The following is a 25,587-nucleotide window of genomic DNA, read 5'->3' on the forward strand; positions in this document are numbered from 1 at the left end:
CTTACTCTGCACTCCTGGCCCTTGTGAATGGAAATCCTGATGATAGCCTACTTTGAAAATTCAAACTCATGGTCATATAAAAATTTGAGTCAGATCAAAGCTACTTTTCTTGGCCTTTCGAGAAGATGGTAAATTCCAAAGATAATAAATTAAATATTTCTCATTCTGATAATGAAGATCTTTTTAACAAACACTTTAAATTATCCATTAAGTCCCATCATACGCAGTCCCATAAGTAACTGGCTTTGTGACCTCGGGCATTTCACCAGGATTCTGTAGATCTTGGTTTTGTTCTTAGTAAAGAAAGAAGAGTGTGCCTTTGGTTTTTCTAATGTCTATTTCAGTTGTGTGGTTCCACTATTTGAGGAATGTTCAAACATTAGGAGCAGCGGATTTGGGGACTTTTCTAACAGAAAACCTTAAGAGAACCAAGTCATCACCTTCTTCAGCACTGAAGTGACTTTCCTCTCTATGTATCCCACAGACATTATCCTTAAGAGCTCTGCTTGTGTGTGGTGGTTGTAAATAAAGTGTGGCCACAGCTCTTGAAATTCTGCTTATCCTGGATTACTTTCTCTCTATTATGGGATCAGGACATCTGCTCATTCATGAATGGGAGATTAGAACATATCTTTCCTCGTTTTGCATTCCTCAAAATATATTAAGTGGATCTACTTTAAAAATAAGTAAAAGTAGCAATGAACAAGCATTATTCTTTTTACAAAGCAGACTACTCTAACTCTGTGTACAGAGATAAATCACAGGACCTCAGTCATGACAGGTGGCTGCAGTCCTGGGGAAAGCAAGGGCAAATAAGGTCTTTAAAGAAGGCATTGGATGACTCAGGAGGCAGTCTCTTCATTGAATTTAAATAATGCTATTAAATACCCAAGGAATATTGGAAAAAGAGCAGGCTTCTTTTGCCAGACTATTCAAAAGAACTAGTAAATGGAAGGTTGTTCCTAAAGCAATGGTAATATTTCACAGTGCCCTCTAACCACCGCTGGGAAGTGGTGTGCTTTCCACTTTTAAACATGTATCTTGCTCACCCTTCGTAAGGATTCATTAAAAATATGTTGCTTGTCAAAGTGTAGTTCAACTTAAAGCAATCTTGGAAATGACAATTTCTTTCCAATAGGCCAACAGCAAGATTTTTTTTTCATTTTGTTGTTATTGGTACTACTATGATTTCTTGTACTATTATGTTTTATAGATCAGCCAGCAAAACATCTCGGGGAATATCAGATAGATTCTGCAGGTGTTTGGCAATCAACCATTATGGATTTTTCTGATTCTCATGGATTACTTTCTATCAAGTACGCTGACAGTCCTCAAATGTCATTCTTACAATTGTTTTCCTAGAAAATGAAAATTTCTGAGTTTATTTTGGGGCTATATGTTCTACATAGTTGTGAACTGTACCCATTTTTAAAAGTAGGCACAACTTCTTCAACTCTTCTTTAAATTACCAGTAGATGATAAACTATGTGCTAGGGTGGTATACGTTAAGTATATTTCAAAACAGTTTCAAAAGACCTGTATCTGATGCAGCTACACACAGAGAGCATGAGCATCTGTTCCTTTCCAGTAATTTAGAGAAACTGTGATAGTATAAAGTCTTGAACTGAGATAAGCTATTGGCTATTTATATTGAACTGTAAAGAACACATTCCTGTTTAACTTTTAGTGCCACAAAACCTAAAATAGTAATATGTTTCCTTTTCACATAATTGATAGTCATATTTTATAGCTCAAGTTATTGCTGAAGGCATATAGCACTGTGTGCCTTTTTAAAAAACATCTTAGCATATATAAATTAATTGGTAATTAGGCACTCTTGTGGATATACATTAATGTGAGTGGCTGAATATGATTCATTTTATACTATTTGTCATGTTTTTAGCACGTCGCCTTTAATGTAGGTGGAAGACTTTAGGAGATCTGTGCTCTTCCTGTTAACGATTGATATGCTGGTGCATAAAAACCATTTTTTGTTATTAAGGGATTTTTAGTCGTTGCTTTTAGTATGTGCAAAACATTTGATTAAAAGCTTGGTAGTCACTTGATCTGGTTTTTAAAAGTGATTTCACAGAGATGTTAAGTGGAGCAGAAAATCCAAGAAAATTTTCTAATAATGAATTTGGGTAAAATAATATTAGCTATTAAGGTTAAATGAGTAATAAACTGTCTACTTGGAAATAGTTTTTTGCCACTTAGTTGAACAAAAATAATGAAACAAAACGGTAGCATGATAAAGTGATTTCAGGTCAAATAAATGATGTTGATTTAGTAAATACCGCCTGACTGATTCTCACTCCCCCTCTTTTTTTCAGTTTTGCTTCAATCCAGTTAAAATTTCCTTTGTGAGGTTTCATTTTGTATTCTCTTGATTAAACTGTGTTGTGCTGATCACAGTACTACTTGTGGTGATGTTCGTATATTTTTAGTTTGGCAAGAAAATTCCTAAATGCTATAAATTTAAAAAGTACAAGTTTTAGCTTTAAAATATCAGAGCAAAGAATTTTAAATCTTACTCAGATACTTATTTTTATTTTAGATTACTTATTAGTCCAGTAGCCGTCACCACTGCTCTCTCAAACATCTCTGCTTGAGCCCTGTTCAGTTCTTCTCTCAGATAGAACCTATTTCTGTTGTTTTTCTCCTCAGAGTTATAATGCTGCACATTTGTAACTGTCCAGAAGTTGACACAGATCAGTAGGAGTTACCTAAACTATGTACCAGCACATCATTTTTCTGCACTGTTTTTTTTTCGCAGCTAGTAATAGTGAACAGGTCAGCTATTCAGACCTCCGGAAGGTCCTTCTCCTCAGTTCTCCCACAGGAGACATGATGACACACAACACAGCCTGGCTGCAGAGACCTCTGCTTGTTTTTGATGTGACTATCCTTTGGTTAATGCCTGATAGGAAACTCAGCTAGAAGAAGAGGCAGAAGAAGGGGAGAGAATAAGCAATATCCTTCCTAAGAAGGAAAGGTGCAAGTTTTTGCTTTGGGGTAGAGGTTTGTGAGGCAAATTTAACCCATTGTGAAAAAACATCAACAATTGTGATTGTGTGCCAAGTTCATTTATAGATAAAAAATGTTGTGGTACCTTTATACATGTTGTCATTTGTGCAATGATGGGAAGCCTGTTTGGAGAGATTATGCAAGAGGAAATCTCAAGTTCAAGTTTTGGTTACTTCTGTTTGATGATCATAAATAACTGAAGGTTTTGAAGGTTTTTCGTAATGCTTCAGGGCCCTTCATTTCATTCATGGTACCCCAGTTCAGGACAGGATGAATTGGGTTGAACTGCTGTACTGGCCTTTACCTTGAAAACCAGATCCAATTGAAAAGGAGGGCAAGGATTTGGGGAAGACTGATGAAGAAAGGGGACACCTGACCTGTGCCCGGACCACTTTCCCCTTGCTATATTGGGTGTATATTCCTGGCAGAGGTGGAAACTACCAAAAATATTGATGAACATATTATGAAATGCCCCTACTCAGACCACAGTTGTTCACATATGGTTTTCCTATTTTAAAGTGCACTCCACAAAGGGTATTATAGAGACATTCATCTGCCTCATAAAAGAGAATTTCATCCTCCAATAATGTACACAAAGCCAGTTAAAGTACCCTTGTACACTCTTGTAGATCTTCAATAAAGGGAAGGAAAATTTGTCTCAAGAGCCTGAGGAATACTTCAAATACTGCAGAGAAATATAATGGAATTGTTTTCAAAGTGATTGTGACTCATAAACATGGCAGAGTTACCAAAGAATTTATATATTAACTTATTATATGGTTAATTTTCCCTATTAAAAAATGAGCTTGATTATAATGAAAAGAAACATTCCGCAAATATTTTTGAATGCCAGTTATGTGCCTGCTTGTGTTCTAGATACCATGATACAAAGACAGCATAGACATCCCTGTTCAAGGTTTATGTTAAAAGGAAAGTACAGAATTCTCAGGCATCTTTACAAATATTATCTCAGTGACTGAACAGTAAGCCGTGGCATGTTCTGTAACTCACTTCTTTTATATGTTCTAGCTAGTGTGATAGCTCCATAATCTTATAGGGAAGAGAAATAGTCTTCAAGAGGCAAGAAGAATAATGGAAACATCTCATGTTAAAATTCATGCTAAATTTCATAAATATGCCAATGGTTCTTTTACATGCCTATGACTGTCTTAAATCTCTCTACCTTTTGTCTTTAATTATTAATAATGTGCATTTTTTAACAGGTTAAAAAAAGCCAACAAAATCAATTCTATATACTGTCAACAGCAGAAAAGGAAGACCTGTAAAAAACAAACTATAAGATAATTTAGTTCAGCCCTCTCATTTTGCAAATGTGGAAATTGAAATCCCAGAGGGATCCAAGGTCGTACAGCAGATGGTGGAGGTTCTAGGGCAGAGACCCCAGTGGTCCTATTCCCAGTCTAGATTCTATTTCTTTTCTTCCATATCGTTGAACATCCTGAGTGAACTCGACTAAATTTATCCAATTTTGATATCAGTCTTTGACTTATAAAAATTACAGATGACCTGCCTTTAGGAAAGAAAGTGTTACATTCTTTTTTGAAAAACGTATTTTGATGCCATTGTTTGTATCCATCTAGATTTTTTGGTTCATGATCAGTTTAGTTCTCTGGAACTGACTAGAACTATCAAGAATGTTTTCATTCACTGTAAAAGTTGTCTAAGACATTTATTATAAGTAGCATTAAAATGAAAACTAACATCACTGCATAAACTAACTTTAATTTTAACGTAACTAGTATCAAACTACAAAATATCATCATGATAGTAAGAATTCCAACAGCGACTTTTTTTAGTGCTTCTGCTCGTTCCCGCACTATCCTTAGCTTTTCATGATTTCCCTGTTTAATCCTATGAAGTACACGCAGTTCTTATTGTTTTCACTTTAAGTGAGAGGCTTGAGGCTTCCTCTGTGGAACTTCTTTTCTTAGAATTTAAATAACTTGTTCAAGGTTGCAGGCTAGGACATGACAAACTCAGAGCTTGAGTCTTTATCTGATGCGCATGCCCGCAGTCTTTACCACTGTGTAGTATTAATAACTCCTCAAATTTGGAATTCCAAAAGTTCATTTGCTGCTTAGTTTTTTAGAAGGTGGGTGCATTTTTACACTGACACAGTCTCACCAAGTTCACTTAATCTGTAAAGTCACTTAAATAATAGAATTTATGTCACATTTAAAAAAATTTTGTCTTAGAGACCAAAGTATTTATGTCCTTGTTTTTATGAGAAAATTCATTCTCTCTTGAGGAAGGAGAGCAGTGAAACTGGAAATGTTCTTTGGCCGCAGATTTCACATGCTACTCTCAGTCCTGTCATCATAACTCTAACCCATCCCTCCCCACCGCCAGGAACCTGGTTTGCCACTAGACTGAAGGGAGCCACATGACCATGTCCCGCCCCATACTGACAGCCTTTCCTACTTTATAAAGGCCACTCACCATGAGTGCCTGGCTTGTCATGGACTCATCCATGCATTAGTGCACCATTTCCTAGTTTAAGAACCTACTTGCCTTCTTTAACTACAGGTAACCTTTCTTTAGTGGGTTAGCTCAGACCTCCCTACAGTGAACTTTCAACCTAATTAAGGGGTCTACATTGGAATATCAACACATGACCGCAGGTTACTTCTTGTTTATAATTCTAAGTCTAGAACATCTAGCCCTTCTAGAGTGATTTCTAGGTGGACCAAATTCATTTTTATCCTTAGATGGGAGATTAGATTTTGGAAGAATGTGTTCAATGCACAGACTACAGTTAACATGCTCTAATAATAGTTTACCTGTTCCACAGTGGTTCTCAGCATACATCACTTAGCTGTGCATTGGATTATTCTGGAATGCCTTCAGGAATTTCAAGACTTCATGGAGATATTTTTAACAGGAATATGTTCATTTGAATAGAGCTCAAAGTCGATGCAACCTGTTTCTTCCGGTTGTGTGAACTATTTTAACATATTTGATAAATTGCACCTTCTACTATATATGGCATTTTTCATAAGCAGTTTGACTGTCAGAAATCGTGTAATGGGTAACAGACACTCCGGTTACAGGAGAGACAGGTAGAAAGATGGAAAAGCTTAAAACATAAAGATAGTGTGTTTTCTGTTTTGATAGGGAGCTACCTTTTGGCTTCATGTTCTTAAAACTGTAATTTTTCTCCTCTCCCTCAGAAAAATAGGCAAATGTTAATCCTTTGCCTTGATTATCCTATTGTTGATTTATTTATAGGTAGTCAAATAAATTCATAAATCAAAGTGCAGCATAGTGATTTAACTGAGCATTTTGTCATGAATTCTCATTCCTCTGTGTTTTGGGAAGTTTGTTTTGTAAGTGATTTTATATCTCTTGCATGATCAGAATTCTGCAACTGAAATAAGTAGACTTCAGCATAAAAGGTTTTTTCTGTGCTGTTGGTCAAGCACCTCCTGGGGGCATGCCAACGATGAATGGAGCTCACAGATATAGTTGGGTTTTCTCATCCCCTCTGCTGATCAGTATAATTCAGTCCCATAAATGTTTATGGAGGAAGGCCCTACTACGCACAAGCCATGTGATGAGCTGTTTAATAAATATTTGCAGAGTAGCAAGTAAGAGCCGTGCAATAGCATAACCTAACATTCTACACAGCTTACATGCCAGCAAGTTTGAAGGGTGGAAAATGGGAACTACTGAGCTTTTCAGCTGATCACAATCAAATCAGAACACATCAAAACAGCTGGTGTTCTGTGAGTCAGAATCAATCAACGGGTTTTGAATCACCTCATACTTATTTCTCTTTACAGTTTTACAGAAGAAATTTAAACCAGCATATGTCTTTCCTATTTGGTTGAATCTCTGCTTTGAGCTGCTTTGCTTTCATATTCTAATACCAGTGAATGAAACTGACTGTAATATAAGAGAAAAAAAATAAAGGCCAGCATTAAAATGATTTTTTAAATGATACTGCTCCATTTGGGTTAAATAAACCATATGTTCAAATAGAATGCCCTAGAAGAAGCACGAAATTTTAGGGTTGTGTTCTGGAATGAGGATGATTCAGCATCAGCAGTATTTATGTAATTTACAAATATGACAAGAGTTACTGTAAACTTCTAAGTTTATAATTATTATTTTAATGATTATACAAATAATGATGTCTTGGGAAAGTCAATATTAAGTTAGTAAATGAAAGTTAAAAGTTGGTATGTGTTTTGGTTTCTGACACCAGCTCTTCTCTTTGTTCTGATAGGTCCCTATCACACCATTCTTTGGAGAAGGTTCTTTAGCAGTGGTGACCACTCCCAGGCGAACACTCTACAAACTATTATCTCTGGACTCCCAGGTGACACCCTGCCGGAGGCAAGAGCCACTAAGCCAACTGGAACTGTGCCTTTTCTCTTGTCAAGGTTTTTTTCTTACACAGGAAAAAGAAAGAAAAAAAAAAGATGAAGTTGGGCAAAGTGGAGTTCTGCCATTTTCTGCAGCTAATAGCTCTTTTCCTGTGTTTTTCTGGGATGAGTCAAGCAGAACTCTCAAGGTCCAGATCAAAGCCCTACTTCCAATCAGGGAGGTCTCGGACCAAGCGCAGCTGGGTGTGGAATCAGTTCTTTGTGCTGGAGGAATACATGGGTTCAGACCCCCTCTATGTAGGAAAGGTAGGGCATTTGGCCTTTTGAAGTCACAAATGATTGTTGTTAATGTCTACGGTTGGATGGAGAGTGGCTAAGTTTTGCTTTGGGGATGGAAAACACAAAACTGTTACTCCTATGGAATAGCTTGTGAAGTTTTTGGCATTAGCCACTCTGAAATTGTAATCTTGGTATTTATTATCCGTACAGTGAAAGCATAACTTAGTGATGTAACATTCTTAGAAACAGATGAGGGTTCCACAGATGCCTAGTCTGCCATGTCACAGCAGTAAAACTGTTATTTCCAAAAATGGAGCAAGAATATTCACTAAGAAATAAAGAGTAGTGGCTTCTTATACCTAGTTGACTTTTTAGCTTTTTTGGGGGGGGTGGTACTATGTAAATGATTTCCTTACTAACTTTATGCTTATATTTCCTTCCGTGATACTTGCAGTTTAAAAACTGCAAAGTGAAGTTATTAAGCCTGTTGTTTCTAAATTATGAGCAACTTAAACCCACTTTTCTTAGTGGTGGTCTTGTTTTAATGGATTTTTTTTTTCTAATTTGCTTTTTGAAATTTCTTTTTGGTTAAAAATGAATGTGGACAGAGGTCAGTTGGAAGTGATATTAGACAGAAGGTGGGCAGTTGGTGGTGCATTTCTTTGGTGGCCAAGTGGCAGCCAAATTGAGCTTTTTCTCCACAGCTTCTTTTTTGTCTGAATATTTGGGCAGGTGATTTCCATTCCAGTGCCTTTTGAACTGAAGGGCACTTCAAGAGAGTATGGCTTTCCCCCTTCCATCCTCATAGCATGTTCCCAGTCCCTAGTCTACTGCAGGTTCCATTATTTTCATTTTGTGCAGATTTCCTGAATTTCTCAATTTTGGTGTTGAGTGCTGGGGAAGGTTTTCTACGTAGAGTGCATTGGCGAGCAATCTGTACATCTGCATTTCTCCTCTTCACTTTGTCAGTATTTTGTGTCTTTTCATGATAAAACGAAGCAAGACATACTGATGAATTTATCTGTGAGTGAATTTTCAACTTTGAATGATGAAGAAAGAATATTTGCTATTTATTCCGTGGGTCAAGTTTTTATTTGAATGCACCTTAAGTAAGGGTGAAAAATATATTTTTGTTGATGGCTATCTACATAAATCAAGGTAATCTTTACTATATTTATTATTATTTTACTTTAATACCTCTATATTTTACAAATACTGACCAACATGCATTGTAAACAAAAGGATTTGAATAAGTTTAAGCTTTCCAGGGATGTGGACTAGGGTTTTCCTTTTAGCACAGCTATAGAAGTTTTCTGCCCTAAACAAAGGATATGTAAGTACACGAGTGTTTTGTGTGAATATATATATTTTTCATAGCCATTCTGCTTTGCTCAATAGCATCATCATATGTACTGTATGTATGGTAAATTTCTCTCATTTTTTTTCTTGTAAAGAAGAGCAATAACCATTCTGCAATTTTATTGACTAAGATGCTAGCTCTTAATTTTTAATGAACATGTAACAAATTCATCAAACTTATTTCAATGGACAGGTCTATAATATTCCAGTAATTCATAAAGAATCAGTAGTTATTAGGCAGAATCATGCTTTTTGCAAGAATGTAAAATTTTCTAAAGACAATTAAAATATTTCCCGTAATTTGGTTTTAAATGGAGTTACCTGGGTGAAGTTTACATTTTGAAATAAACATAATTTAAAATTTTAAAAACGTCTTATTTTAAATTTTATAATCATCACATAATAATTCAGAATGCTTAAGATCCAAATAATCCTTAAGAGGAATTTAAAATTATGATACATGTCCCTAAAGTTACTTAAATTCTGAGTGCATATAAAGCTACTGGGCAGTGCTGTTGTTATTTTTCTAAGAGAAATTGTGTGGTTCCTTGATTAGGTAACAAGAAATATTCTGTGCTTCCCTTTCAATTAATCAGAGACAATCGCTTTGCAGATTTTATGTGACGGGAAACGTTTGTTTCTCTCTTGTGTGCCGTATATTGGGAGTTCAATACTGCCGTTCACAGTAAAATCTTCAGAATGGAAATGGATTAAAAAGGAAAACTCCTTAACTGACTAAAATGCAGAAAAATGGGAGTAAAATAATTTGAGATGGCGAGAGAACATATAGACAAGAGAGACAAATGAAAAACCTTAAAAGAGCAATTTATATTTGCTTGAGAAAGGTGGCAGAGATCTTGGAGTACTTTAGATTGTATAGAGGGGATGATGAAATGATTCTTTTTAAGCTGATGGTCTGAATAAGCAGAGGTGTAAGAATACCTTTGATCTCAGTATATTTTTCATCACTTGTATATGAAGAATAAATGTATTTTCCTTTTTTTGGTTTTTAAGTTGAAGGAGGTAATGGCTATGACCAGAGTTTTTACAGTACAGAGAGAGTGAAAACAACTGTAAGTGAAGCTGTAGGAGAATGGATAGGCAGATAATCATGGGAAGAAAAGAAGGAACCTAATCGTAATCTCTCACAAACACATATTTTAACCTGTACTAGTTAGATGGCCATACGCTGTCTTCCTGACAAAGTCTAGCTATTTAGGTAAATTTAGGAACATATGAATGATGACTTTGATAAACTTGATAGCTTAATTTGATCACATAATGGATAAGTACAGTGTGTGTCCAATTGGCTTCAGTTTTATTATTGACTACCACTTCCTATGAGTTGTATAACTTTGGTTAAGTTGCCTAATATTACTGAATTTGAGCTTCCTCTTCTCTGAAATGGGAGTAATGATATCAACAGTTCAAGTCTCTTACTGAGAATAAATGAGATCAAAATATTTGGAACATACCTTGGATTAATCTAAACATTATTATGTTTATCTACTTCACTCCATGTTATAAATTAACTGAGTTATGGGTAATCTGTTGTGTTATGTGTCCAATGTTATATTTGCGATCCTTCACATAAAAGCAGATGTTATTTTATGTACTAAATAGTACTTAAATTTATGGCAGTTACTTAGAGGAATGGTTTGTGTTGGATGTGTTTAGAAATACATCATGTCTTTATATTTGTATATGATTAGACTATGGCAAAAATATGGCTAGTGGGTAGATGAGTCTATCCTTAAACAGACAGACTTAAAATGTCAGAGATGTGTGTAATTTTTTTTGACCTTTGAATTTGGAGACCATGTTAATGACTGGTAACCAACAAGATCAGTTAAATGATTGTACAGTAAATAAAATTTGGTCATTAAGACATTTAGGATAATGAGATCACAAGAGGGCTCATGACCGTATTATTTTAGCCAATTTACAGGTTTATTTAACATAATAACTCAAGACCAAAGTAGAACAATCTACTGAAGAAGGCAGGAGTGCTTCTAGAACCCTCACCAAGAGACCCTCAGGGCACAGGCTTCTGGGCGGTGAATCTGACCTTTATCATTAGCATACCACCATTTTCCTGTGATACGAGTTGATAACTGCTGACTCTAAATGTATAGAATTAAGGAGAGAGTCCTTAGACATTTCTCTGATGGAGTTCTTTTTTTCTTGAGGGATAATTGACTTAACACCATATTAGTTTCAGGTATACTACCTAATTATTCAATAATTGTATATTTTGCAAAATGATCACCACAGTAAGTCTAATTAACGTCTGTCACCATACATAGTTACATAGTTTTTCTTGTGAGGGGAACTTTTAATATCTACTCTCTTAGCAACTTCCAAATATGCAACACAGTGTTGTTAACTACAGTTACTGTAACATATGGAGTTCCGTTTTAAAGAATAATAGTGAGGCCTTTCCCTCAGAATTAGTTCTTCATTACCGTCTTGCATGTTTTCTTGTCCTTTTACAGGGAGAATGAAGTGGAGTGGCTTTTCTTTTCTCCCTGTGACTTTATATCACCCTGAACTGGCTATTTGAAGTATGTAGGAAGTAGCAGTTTCCAGCCTTCTCATTGCATCACACTGCACTTTTCTGGTCCAGTCATTTCCTCACCTTGGCATTTCTCACTTAATGTCCCCTAACCACCTGACACAAAAAATTTGTCTGCAAAACCACCCAGCCTGTGTTCCAGGTATTAAGTATTTTTCATCTCTGCTCACCGTAATGGGCTGCTGGCCGATTGCTGCGCTCTAGGCCATTACTTTCACTGAAATGTGTGCTTCGTGCCTCTTCCACTGTCCGCTTCCCGAGCTGTTAACATCATCACTCTTGCCTTTTCTGCTACTCCCTTTTCTTCCCTACTCATTCACAAGAATTTATACCTATTACCTCAGTCAGAATCAAATACATCGAAATGCAGTGTGGGATTCACTCTGCTTTAAATTTCAGCTTGCTCCAAAGTGTTGATGAGCATTTCTAATGCTTTTAGTTATACCTCAGCAGTCTCTCACCAAGAGATTCTCTCTCCTGATATCGAAAGCTACCTTCAGTGTTCCAGAAAAGTAATTTTCATCTTGAAAAGAGGTTGTGTTCAAAATAGAGCTACAAATGAGATTCCTTAACTGAGCAAATTTGTATTAGATACACAAAAAGAGTGAATCCCAAATATTAATTACTTAGGGAAGAGCATATTCATCATAGTAAAATTTACATTTTATAGATTTCTGAGGGAAAAAAGCATCCTCTAAATATGTAGATTGCCTAAAGTTGGTTCCAATCTTAGGAGAAAGCAAATACTTCCCATTGTTTGTTGTCCCATTGTATGTATAGAAAACCCGTTTTCATAACATCTTTGTAACCAGCGTGAATTGAAGACCATTGTTCTTATCTACTTGTTATTTTGCTGATAGAAGTGTAGAACTCCTGGTGTCTTCAAAAGGAATTTGGACATGAATCAGCTCTGCGGGATGCAAATAAGTTCAGATTTTTCGAAGTACTTTCTGGCAGTTACTTTTAGTTCTTATAATACTCCAGTGTAGCTATAAATATTAAATGTATTTTCTCTACATAAAATCAACAATTCAAAGTTTTTTTCTTTAAACCATGATGAAAATAAAATGTCATATTTTGCCACTAAAATGCAGAAACTTACCATTAATTCAGTTGAATATTGCTCATTTTCTCTTCAAAGTTATCTTAGGTTAGAAATGAAGGTTATGATTACCAAAGGCTCTATCAGCTAAACATACACAGCTAAAAGTTGGAGGAGAAGGGACCTACAGTTATAAACCTAATTATAGTCAACTATATAGTCTAGATTGGCTCTAAATTTTCTGATTGTCTGTCTCTGTTGATCACAATCATTTAAAAATGCTGCCTTCTGGAGCATATATTTGTGTTTATACATGCTTTGCTTGCCACCCATTTGGTGATAGAAGAAGCAAAAACTAAAACAAATAAAATTCAGTCTAGTTGTTTTTACATTGTATTTGTGTTGCGTTTTTAAGTGCAGAAGACAGGAGATACACTAAATGATGATATTGGGCCTTTCTATAGTAAGTGCACTGTAACTGTTTGACGAGCTTTATGTGCAGTGCTCATTGATACAGAGTCACACAATCTGCAGCAGTCTCTAACTCACCCGGATAAATGACAGAATTAGATCAATAGCGGGACAGTCACCAAGCTTTTGCTGGTTTAAGCATATACAGGAAAGTACTACATTGGGAGAAATTTCATCCTAATCATCTTGCATGATTCATATTGATTATTTATCATGGTGGTTGTGATCACTGGAGAGAAACAGTAGTGTGTATAAAAATGTTTAACATTACAGCCCCCAAATTCTCTTTGGCATACTATTAAGCGTATCCTTTTGAATTCTCTTTCTTCCTCCTTCCATTTCCTTTCTTCTTCAAATGCTCATCACTCTGTGATAGGTATTATGCTAGATAGAAGAGTTAAAAGAGTAAACACTTCTCCTTCATAAAATTCACAGTCTGGATGATAAGCCAAGCAGGTAACCAGATGGCAATGGAAAGCAGTAAATTCTACAGCTTATCTACAGATGTGGGTAAGACAGAGGAACTAATTCATGGATCTTTAAACAAACACTTGCATGAGGATACCTGGTATGCCTCTGTGATTTCATAATCCTTTTATACAACCTTCAAATCAAAACAAAAAAAAATTATCTTCTTAGAAAGTAGGACAGAGTCTTCTAATTCTATTGGGGAAGCTTTATATAGTGGAAACGTCAGTAAGCAGAAACCCAAGGTGATGCTAACAAGTTTCTTGTTATTTTAAGCAACGCTTTAAAACATAATAAATATCTGTCTGCTCATCTGTGAAATGGAGATCAAATAGGTAAAATTTTAAGGCTTCTTATTTTGAAATAATTTTAGACTTACAAATAAGTTGCAAAGTACCACTCCGAAACCCAGCTTCTCCAAATATCAGTATCTTCCGTGACCACCTGTTATTTAAACTAGGAAATTAACACTGGTATAATACCGTTTACTAATCAACAGATTGTATTCAAATTTTTCCAATTGTTACAATAAAGTATTTTTCTAGTAGGAGCCAATCCAGTATCATTTCTTGCATTTGCCTTGTCTCCTTAGTCTTTCCAGCCTGGAAAGACTCAGTTCCTCAGTCTTTGATTGTTGTTCTTGACCAGTAATTTGCTAACATATCTCATTATCTGGGTTAGTGCCATGTTTCTTCCTAATGCATGCATTTCAGATGATGTAGTTATGGCAAGAATATCACAGAAGTGATCTTGTGTCCTTCTCACTGCATCTTGTAATGAGGTACAGGACGTTTTATAACATTCTTAGTGATGTTGACTTTCATCACTTGTTTAAGTTGGTGTCAGCCAGGTTCCTCTGCTGAAAAAGCATATCTCAAAGTTTCAAAATCTTGAAGGAAGTATAAAATTTTCTAAGCTGTCATAAGGGATTGGAATAAATATTATCACTGATTTGAGGGGGATGCATTAGATGATTCTTTAAGGTCCACTGTCCATTTTTACGGAGTGGATCCATCTGAAGAGTGGGTCTTATTTAAATCTATAATACTATTAGGTAGTGTCCATAATTTTATGTAGTAATTGATCTTGTTTCTCAAAAGCACGTCAATTTAGAATGTCTCAGGGAAATTGATTTTGTTTTGTTCTTTTGAACCATGCAATATATTCTCTATAGTCTGGGATTCCAAGATATCTACTGATCTAGAATTGAAACAAGAGCTTTCTTCCTCATCGCTTACAAAATATAAAGAGCTGTTTTACATTGTAAGGTGTGTCACAAATATTTAACCCTCATAATTAAAAATAAAACATTGTTTTAGAAAATAATAGATACTTAGAGGTCGCTAAGATAAAAGAAGTAGCTCAAGGGAATGCAATCTAATGTCTAATATTTTAACATTCACAAGAGAGTTGAAATCTAAACAGTGAAAAGAATTATTTAATGTTTGAAAAGATTTAATAATGATACTTCCTCCTAATGATTCTTTTTAGAGCCTGTAAGATTTCTGTTTCATAGTCAATACTGATTAAATCTTCAGAAAAGCCTTGTGAGTTAGAAAGGAAGTGTTCTTATATTAGAGATGAGGTAATAGATGCATTTGGAAGTAAAATAAGTAGAGTAAGGGAACGATCGTTAGAGCTGTAATTTAGAAGAGTTAGAAAGCAAATCTGGATGCTTACATCAATTCTGGAAAGCAAAATTCTGGAAAAATGTTAAGATGCTTTATGTCTATGAAAATATTTTGTTTTCCTGCAAAGTATCAGGCTTAGTTGCATTATTGTCAAGCCCTTTTAACATATGTTTTTGAAACCTTTGCCTTAAATGGCATGTATTCGAGGAAGAATAGATACATTTACAGGGCTCTCAATAATTTCAAACTACTTCCTAAAATTTAACAAATCTTGAAACTGAATATAGTTAGAATAATAAGCAATGGTAATACTGGAGAGATTAAAATGGTATTTAGCCAGGGAACAGAAATACTAGAATTGAATCCTAGAACAGAAATTTTCAGAATAGGGTGTGAAAAAATAGCAAACTATTGAGAGTCTGGAAAGAAAATATTTAGGACTTTTATTCAAGTTAAAAAAAAAAATCTCATCCTATAAAAATTCCAGTTTTTGGTGTAGGAAATATACAGTATACTTCAGTTTTGTTTTTTTTTAAAGATTTTATTTTTTTCCTTTTTCTCCCCAAAGCCCCCAGGTACATAGTTTTGTATTCTTCGTTGTGGGTCCCTCTAGTTGTGGCATGTGGGACGCGGCCTCAGCGTGGTTTGATGAGCAGTGCCATGTCCGCGCCCAGGATTCGAACCAACGAAACACTGGGCCGCCTGCAGCGGAGCGCACGAACTTAGCCACTCGACCACGGGGCCAGCCCCAGTATACTTCAGTTTTAACCGATAAAAGTGTACTTGCAAACAAGTGGAATGACCATTAGCCCCTCTCAGAAGGGGTTATAAGAAAGATAAAGAACATTTGTAACTAGTCGGCCCTAGACTGCAATGCAGTACTCCAGTGAACTGATGTGGGCCCAAGGATCATGCCATAGGTTGGCCTGGACCAAGATAGGCTTAAAAGTCAGCTTAGCTTGCTTTTGCATCTCATAGCTTAGCATTTCAATATAAGGGAAGGTCTGGACACGTTCCAGTAAATAACAGCTACAGCAAAGGAAATGGCCAGGAAAACACTCATGTTGGACTCAACCGAGGAAGAACATCTCCTTAAGTCTTGTCGGGCTAAGAGCCTGGGAATTCTCTTCTGTCCTGTCACCATACAAACGAAAAAGATAGAGCCCAAAAGATATGGGAGAAAAAAACCGAGACAGTATGGTGAGGCCATCTCCATTTCAAGTCAAGCTAGAATCCTTGTCTTCTGTAAGATAAATGCAGAGGAGTGATTTCTCAAGATGGGGCTGTGTTACAGGAATGGTAATTACAAGAACCAAAATGATTAACATCATTCCAGCAAGTTTTGTGTGTAAACAGTGCACAATTATCTGATAAGAATGCTTCCCTTAGAATATTTACTTATCTTCTTAGTTAAAATGCTGACATGTTTTAAGGTATTTAACTGAAAACACACAATCAAGATTTGGACAACACATACATAATGCTCAACAGATGTGGGTTTGAAAGATTTGTGATAATCAGTAGTGAAATTAGTCAAACCGTGCTTAAATTAGATTCTTCTGATTTGTGAGTCATTTAAGTGTCCACATTGGAGCAGAGTATGTGTGGAGAGTAAGAGATTACACATTCTGCACTTGGTTCTTTGAAATGCAGAAGAAGTAAGTATGCATTTTCTTTTTCATAACATATCTGAGAAACTCAGTTCTGTATCTCACATCCACTCTATCCCTGAGACTGTTTATATAATTTTCTCAACTGAATCATAACAGAGCTGAATTTAGGTGGCTAACTAATTTTGCTTATTCAGGAGAAGCAGATATTGAACTAGTCATTGGGATTCAATGTAATTATATCTAAGAAAAGTGATGCCATCAACAGTTAAAAATGATTGCAAAAGAAGTAGATGAGAAATATCACATGGCTATAGCACATAGTGAGAGCTTATTTGTAATGCTAAAATCCTACATGGAATATATAAGGAAAGACTGAGCCGTGTCTAAAATAAAAGTAACTTGAATTGTAGAGCAGACACACAACCTTGGAAGAGTCCTTTTTACAAAGATTGGTATCAAATGATGGGATAGTATTGTAACGCTTGACATTGAAATTAAAAATACAAGGTTTATTGCAAAGGATAAGTTATCTTTTGCGTTGATCATTAAAACACCAGCAAATAGAGTTTTACCTATGGCACAGCTGTGTTCAGTGAATTCGGGAGAGCAGTTGTGGCGTGTAATGATCTGAGACAAGATGTTATTCTCATTGATTAGATCATTGGTTGGAAACGTGAATACCATTGACAATGGAAAATATATACAAATGAGCGAGGATTCGGGGTTAAGGTCAGAGGATGCAGTGCATTTGGTTTCACATCCACTTAAGATTTCACATAGAATTTATGATCAAAAGCATAGGGAATTAACATTCAAATGATTAACATCTTGTAACATATTTTTTTCAGTGCTCTTCTCATCACACTGTCTATGGTCTCTGACTTATGTTTAAATTTGATTTCTCTGTAAACACTGGGCGCACTTATAAAGTCTAGTTTTTCCCAGCACTTCATTTTTAACTTTCTACCCAGAGCTAAGGGATGTGTGGGAGAAATGGAAGCTTTAAGGAGGAGTTCAAGCTACTGCAGAGGCTTCAAGTGTTGCTCAGTAGCTCTTTTTAGTATTTTTCCAAGCAATGACCTTCCTTGGAATTTAGCAAAAAAATAAAGCATTTTATGTAATTTTGGGCACATGATACACGTGACATTTTTTTTTTCAAATTACATGTATGCTTAATATTGAAATCAAAATATTAATATAAAATATTTTCGTCAAAAGGAAAAATAATATATTCTTGTTTTTATTTTAGTTTTTAATATTAGATCTGTTTGGGCCTTTCAAGCTCATTTAGTCTAGTGTCTTTCTGAGTTCAGGAATTCTTTGTACAATATCCCTGATGGGTGATCAGGCAGCCTCAGGTCTGTTTCTTAGTTGGGGCAGGAATTGTGGTGGAAACACACATTTCAGAGTCACGTGCGCTGGGTTTGAGTGCTGGCTCCACTACTTATGAGTGATGTGACTTCGAGCAGATAACTTTCTTTCTCATTTCATTCACTTACAAAACAGGAACAATGATACTAACCTCACAAGGCTGTTGTAAGCATCAGAAGAAAGATGCAGTGGCATGAAAGCATATAATGAAGTGTAAAAGGGAAAGAGTGTATTTCCAAAAGTGAGAAAGCTTTGTGAGGAAAGAGCTCCGTCCACTCCAGGCAGAGAGCCCGTTCGCACTCGACGGGTGGTGATTGAATGCAGGAGAGGCTCACGAAACTGTGAGGCCCTGAGTGGTGGGGTGCGAGGATGTTGAGCTTTAGGACAACTCTTATTTTTTTTTATTTTTTATTTTTTTTTAAAGATTTTTTTATTTTTTCCTTTTTCTCCCCAAAGCCCCCCAGTATATAGTTGTATATTTCTCGTTGTGGGTTCTTCTACTTGTGGCATGTGGGACGCTGCCTCAGCGTGGTCTGACGAGCAGTGCCATGTCCACGCCCAGGATTCGAACCAACGAAACACTGGGACGCCTGCAGCGGAGCGCGCGAACTTAACCACTCGGCCACGGGGCCAGCCCCGAGACAACTCTTATTTTTAAGATGTTGAAATACGTTTAGCTGTTAAAGTCTTTGAAGGCAGCTATTTTACACTCCTCCCACCCCCATTTAAAATACGTACTTGGAAGGATTAAGTAGCTCTTCAACTCAAGTATTTCGTTTATGACGTGATTTCTGAACTATTCTCATACTTAGCTGGTTTCTCGATGTCCTGAAATATGACGAATGGGATTAAAGCTCATAATTTATAACTGACTCTGTCAATTCAAAAAAATAAAAGCCAAGATTTTTATTTTCCTTGATATGAATTCTGTCACAAATACAAACCATGATTGCGTTAGCTATTACTATTATTAACATTATCATGTCATGAGGAAAACAAATGTAAGAAAAAATTAGCGTTTAAGAGTAAATATATGTAATCATAAAATCGCTAGTGAATATGCTAAAAGGAAGCTATAATAAAATTCAATATTAACTAAGAAAGCTAAAATCAGTCTCTTCAAATGTTGTTTTCCTCAGGAAAATGTTAAATGAGGAGCTTAGTATCTCTTCTTCCATAGAAACTCTGCAACAGCCTGCACGGGCTGACAATATTTGCTTCCTCTTACCCTGCTCTTCAGGTGTCTCAGCATTCTCCTTTGGTTTTACAGGTTAAAACACCCTTTTTCCGTGAATTGTCTGCTCTCTCCTCCAGGCAGTGAGACAGCTATTGCACTGGTGATACCTTGCACAGCTATGGGGCCAGGATGCTGGATTTTCCACGTGTTGCTGAATCTCATGCATCCAACTGAGCACGATTTCCTTAAGACTGTCACTGAGAGTGTCTAAAGCAACGGCCATTTCCTGGAGCATTTCCAGGGGACAGTCTAGTCTACTGGAAAGATGTGGGGCCCAGGAGACAGGGAGGCCTGGACTTGACTGGTAGTCATCCCCCATGATGACCTGGGATCGCGGACCTTACCATCCCTATAATTCCTATGACGGCCCTGGCCCTATTTTGAAATCTGCCGTAAACCAAGCAGAAGGAAATAAAGAAAGGGAAAAGAGGTGGGGGAAGGAGATAGGTTATTTTGGAACTGCCTGGAATGTTCAATACAAACAAGAGGATAGTTGGTTTTCTTTTTTTATTGAGGTATAACTGACGTATAACATATTAGTTTCAGGTATACAACATGATGATTCAGTATTTTTATATATTGCAAAATGAGTACGATAATAAATCTAGTTAACAAGTCACCATACAGAGTTACAGATGTGTTTTTCCTGTGATGAGAACTTTTAAGATCTACTCACTTAACAACTTTCAGATATGCAATCCAGTGTTACTAACTGTAGTCACCATGCTGTACTCTGCATCCCCAGGACTTATTCACTTTATAACTGGCAGTGTGTGCCTTTTGACCCCCTTCACTCATTTCACCCACTTCCTACCCTTGACTCTGGCAACCACCAATCTGTTTCCTGTATCTATGAGCTTGTTTTTTTGGGGGAGTGGAGGGTAAGATTCCACATATAAGTGAGATCATCTGGTATTTGTCTTTTACTGTCTGACTAATTTCACTGAGCATAATGCCCTCAAGTGCCATGCATGCTGTCACAAATGGCACGATTTTCTTTTTTATGGCTGAATAATATTCCACTGTATGTATATGTGTGTGTGTATATACATATATATACACGCACCACATTTTCTTTCTCCATTCCATCGATGGATGCTTAGGTTGTTTCCGTATCTTGGCAATTGTAAGTAATGCTGCAGAGGACATGAGGGTACATATATCTTTTCAAGTTAGTGTTTTCACTTTCTTTGAATAAATACCTTAAAGTGAATTAGCTGGGTCATATGGCAAATTTTTGAGGAACCTCCATGCTGTTTTCCATAGTGGCTACACCAATTTACATTCCCATTACAAGGGTTCCCTTTTCTACACATCCTCACCAACACTTGTTATTACTTGTCTTTTTGATAATAGCCATTCTGATAGATGTGAGGTGACATCTTATTGTGGTTTTCATTTGCATTTCTCTGATAATTAGAGATGTCAAGTACCTTTTCATGTACTTATTGGCCATCTGTATGTCTTCTTTGGAAAAATGCCTATTCAGATCTTCTGCCCATTTTTCAATCAGACTGTTATTTTTCCTTTTGCTGTTGAGTTCTTTATATATTTTGAATATTAATCCTTTATCAGATATATGATTTGCAAATACCTTCTCCCATTCAAAAGGTTGTCTTTTTATTTTGTTGATGAGTTCCTTTGCTGTGCAGAAGCTTTTCAGTTTGAAATAGTCCCACTTGTTTAATTTTACTTTTGTTGCCTTTGCTTTTGGTTTCAGATCCAAAAATCATCTCCAAGGCCAATGCATGAAGCTTCCGCCTGTGTTTTCTTCTGGGAGTTTTATAGTTTTGGGTCTTACATTCAATCTTTAATCTATTTTGAGTTAGTTTTTGTGTATGGTGTGAGATAGTAGTCCAGTTTCATTCACTCGCATGTGGCTGTCCAGTTTTCTCAGCACCATTTATTGAAGAGACCGTCATTTCCCCATTGTATATTCTTAGCTCCTTTGTCATAAATTAATTGGTCATATATGCGTGGGTTTATTTCTGGGCTCTCTATTCTGTTCTATTCATCTATGAGTCTGTTTTTACGCCAATAACATACTATTTTGATTACTATAGCTCTGTAATACAGTTAGAAATCAGGAAGCTTGATGCCTCCTGCTTTATTCTTCTTTCTCAAGATTGCTTTGGCTATTTGGGGTCTTTTGTGGTTCCATACAAATTTTAGGATTGTTCTATTTCTGTGGAAAAAATGCATTGAGGTTTTGACAGGGGTTGCTTTGGGTAGTAGGGACATTTTAACAGTATTCTTCCAATCCATAAGCACAGAAGATCTTTGCATTTCTTTTCTTTTTTTTTTTGAGGAAGATTAGCCCTGAGCTAACATCTGCTGCCAATCTTCCTCTTTTTGCTGAGGAAGACGGGCCCTGAGCTAACATCCGTGCCTCTCTTCCTCTCCTTTATATGTGGGATGTCTACCACAGTGTGGCTTGATGAGCAGTGCCATGTCCACACCTGGGATCCAAACAGGTGAACCTCGGGCCACCAAAGTGGAACGCGCGAACTTAACCCCTGCGCCACCGGGCAGGCCCTCCATTTCTTTAGACTTCTTCAATTTCTTTCATTAATGTCTTATAGTTTTCAGTGTACAAGCCTTTCACCTCCTTGATTAAATTTATTCCTAGGTATTTTATTCTTTTTGATTCAATTGGAAATGGGATTTTCTTAATTTTTCTTTCTGATAGTTCGCTATTTGTGTATAGAAAAGTAACAGATTTTTATATATTGATTTTGTATCCTACGGCTTCACTGAATTTGTTTATTCTAACAGTTTTTTGATGTAGTTTTTAAGGTTTTCTATATATAATATCATGTAATCTGCAAATAGTGACAGTTTCACTTCTTCCTTTCCAATTCTGGTGCCTTCCTCTTGCCTAGTTGCTCTGGCTAGGACTTCCAATACTACTTTGAATAAAAGTGGTGAGTGGGCATCTTTGTCTTGTTCCTGCTCTTAGAGGAAAAGCTTTCAGCTTTTCACCATTGAGTATAGTGCTAGCTGTGGGCTTGTCATATATGGCCTTTATTATATTGAGGTATGTTCCCTGTTTACCCACTGTGTTGAGAGTTTTTATCATAAAATAGGAGGTTAAATTTTGTCAAATGCTTTTTCTGCATCTATTGAGATGATCATGTGATTTTTATACTTCATTTTAGTGTGGTGTATCACATTGATTGATTTGCAGATGTTGAACCATACTTGTATCCCTGTAATAAATCTCACTTAATCAAGGTGTATGATCCTTTTAATGTATTGTTGGATTTGGTTTGCTAATATTTTGTTGAGGATATTTCTGTCTATGTTTATGGGGATATTGGCCTATAATTTTCTTTTGCGTCTTTGTTTGGTTTTGGTGTCAAAGTGATGCTGGCCTCATTAGATGAGTTTGGAAGTGCTCCCTCCTCTTCTTTTTTGGGAAGAATTTGAGAAGGATTAGTATTAATTCTTGTTTGAGTATTTGGTAGAATTTACCAATGAAGCCGTCTGGTCCTGGACTTTGGTTTGTTTGGAAGTTTTTGATTACTGATTCCATCTCCTTGTTAGTAAATGGTCTAGTCAGATTTTCTAATTCATAATGATTCAGTCTTGGTAGGTTGTATGTTTCTAGAAATTTAGCTGCTGCTGCTTTTTTTTTTTTTTTAAAGATTGGCATCTGAGCTAACAACTGTTGCCAGTCTTCCTTTTTTCTTTGTTTTTTTCCTGCTTTATCTTCCCAACCCCCCCTGTACATAGTTGAATATCTTAGTTGCAGGTCTTTCTAGTTGTGGGATGTGGGACTCCGCCTCAACGTGGCCTGACGAGCGGTGCCATGTCCTCGCCCAGGATCCGAACCCTGGGCCGCCGCAGCGGAGCACGCGAACTTAACCACTTGGCCACGGAGCCGGCCCCTAGCTGCTGCTTCTAATTTGTCTGATTTGTTGGTGTATAATTGTTCATAGTAGTCTCTTATGATCCTTTGTATTTCGGTGGTATCAGTTGTAATGTCTCTGCTTTCATTTCTGATTTTTATTTATTTGAATCCTCTCATTTTCTTGGTGAGTCTAGCTAAAGGTTTGTCAAATTTGTTCTCTTTTCGAAGAACCAGCTCTTAGTTTCATTGATCTTTTCTATTGTCCTTTTAGTCTCTATTTCATTTATTTCCACTCTGATCATTGTTATTTCTTTCCTTCTGCTAACTGTGGGCTTTGTTTATTCTTCTTTTTCCGGTTCCTTGAGGTGTAGTTAGGTTGTTTACTTGAGATTGTTCTTGTTTCTTGATGTAGGCATTTATCGTTATGAAGTTCCCTCTTAGATCTTCTTTTGCTGCATCCCATAAGCTTTGGTATGTTGTATTTCCATTTCCATTTGTCTCAAGGCATTTTTTGATTTCTCTTTTGATTTCTTCTTTGATCTACTGGTTGTTCAGTATGATGTTGTTTAATCTCCACATATTCGTGATTTTTCCAGTTTTCTTCTTGTAATTGATTTCTAGTTTTATACCGTTGTGGTCAGAAAAGATGCTTGATATGATTTCACTCTTCTTAAAGTTATTAAGACTTGGTTTGTGGCCTAACATATGATCCATCCTGGAGAATGTTCCATGTGCACTTGAGAAGAATATGTATTCTGTTGCTTTTCGATGGAATATTCTGTATATATCTGTTAAGTCCATCTGGTCTAACGTGTTGATTGAGGTCGATGTTTCCTTTCTGATTTTCTATCTGGATGATCTATCTATTGATGTAAGTGGGGTATTAAAGTCCCCTACTATGGTTGCATTGTTGTCTATTTATCCCTTTAGGTCTGTTAATATTTTCTTTATATGTTTAGGTGCTCCTATGTTGGATATATAAATATTCACAAATGTTATATCCTCTTATTGTATTGACCCCTTTATCATTATGTAATACCCTCAGTTGGTTTTCTGATAAGAAACATGTAGAAGATAGAAGGAAATAGGGATTAGATTCAACAAGTACGGGCTTTAGAAAAGTAAGATGGAAGCTTTTTGTTTTGTTTTGTTTTCTCATAGGTAGTTGGAAATTATCCCGTAATTTGCAGGTTACATGATCATCTTTGGATATGTTACCTAATACACTGGTAATGAATTGATAGATTATGCCAGTGCCAATGTTGAGAGGGTGATTTGCTAGTTTTAAATCCTAACTCATAAATTGGGTTTATAAATCAAGGAGATTTGAGTGTGAATCTCAGCATTGCCACTTATTTGGAAATTACTCAGCTTCTGGCAGCTTAATCTCTGTAAAATGAGTTTAATAATATGCCTTATATTATTATTAATATTATGCCTTATATAATACGATTGTTAGAACTAAGGAAAACAGTATATGTAAAGTACTTCATGTTTGATACATAGAAAGCATTCCTTAAGGGTTAGCTGTTATTATTAATCATAACGATATATATTTTACTTTGCATTTAATCGCTACTTTCTATAATTGACTTGAGTCAGGTGTTTTCTCTTTAAAGCATATTTTTAAAAGAACCTATAGTCTGAGGAGAAAACAAGGATAAACCCAAGCAAGATTCATCACATTGGTGTACTTTGTAACCACAGACAAGTCCTTTAAGTTATCTTTCCTTGTTCTCTCATCTATCACAAAGAAAGGGTAATGCCAGATCTCCCTGGGTCGCAAAGTTGGAATCAGGACCTCTGACAGATAGCATCTGTTAAAGTGCTTTGAAATGTACAAAGTATTAAACCTTAAATAAAAGTTATTTTTGATGGGAAGAGCAGTTACTAGTTATATTTATAAAGTATTAGTGTAGGAATAGAATTTGCAACACATACACTTTTTTGGGTAGTTCTTGATGAGTAATACTTGGACAATCTCTTTTGGTAATTATTAATGAGTAATGCTTTGATCTATACCATAAAAACACTTCCAGGACTTGGCTGCTATTTTAAATTTTATATATTCAAGATCAAATCAGAATTAAAATTACATAGGACAGCTTTTCAATCCACACATTTCAAGAAAGAGCAGGACACACACACACGCGCGCATGCGCGTTTTACTCTCAAATACTTTCCAAATCTAGAAAGCCAGTGACATCTTTGAGAGTTTCCCAAGAGACAAGAGATTCCAGTGCCATTAGGATTTTACTGAAGAAAAGTGATGCTCAATGGAACCAGATAAATGGGATTGCTTGTTAATCTCT

General features: G+C 36.1%; 1 protein-coding gene across 3 annotated transcripts in view; it reads left to right on the top strand.

Annotated features, from left to right (window-relative positions):
• CDH7 (cadherin 7) overlaps positions 1-25,587 on the top strand; it is a 126,100-nt gene that overhangs the window by 4,347 nt on the left and 96,166 nt on the right. For 2 of the 3 annotated variants that reach the window (XM_001492627.7, XM_023647958.2), the window contains exon 2: positions 7,277-7,682. In XM_001492627.7, the coding sequence (XP_001492677.1) occupies positions 7,473-7,682 (210 nt within the window). In that variant the 5' untranslated portion in view covers positions 7,277-7,472. Of the gene's footprint in view, positions 1-1,213; positions 1,317-7,276; positions 7,683-25,587 lie in introns of those variants that run through there. The other variant, XM_023647959.2, reaches the window with a different exon arrangement.

Source organism: Equus caballus, chromosome 8 (genome assembly GCF_041296265.1).
Source record: "Equus caballus isolate H_3958 breed thoroughbred chromosome 8, TB-T2T, whole genome shotgun sequence".
Lineage (NCBI taxonomy): Eukaryota > Metazoa > Chordata > Mammalia > Perissodactyla > Equidae > Equus > Equus caballus.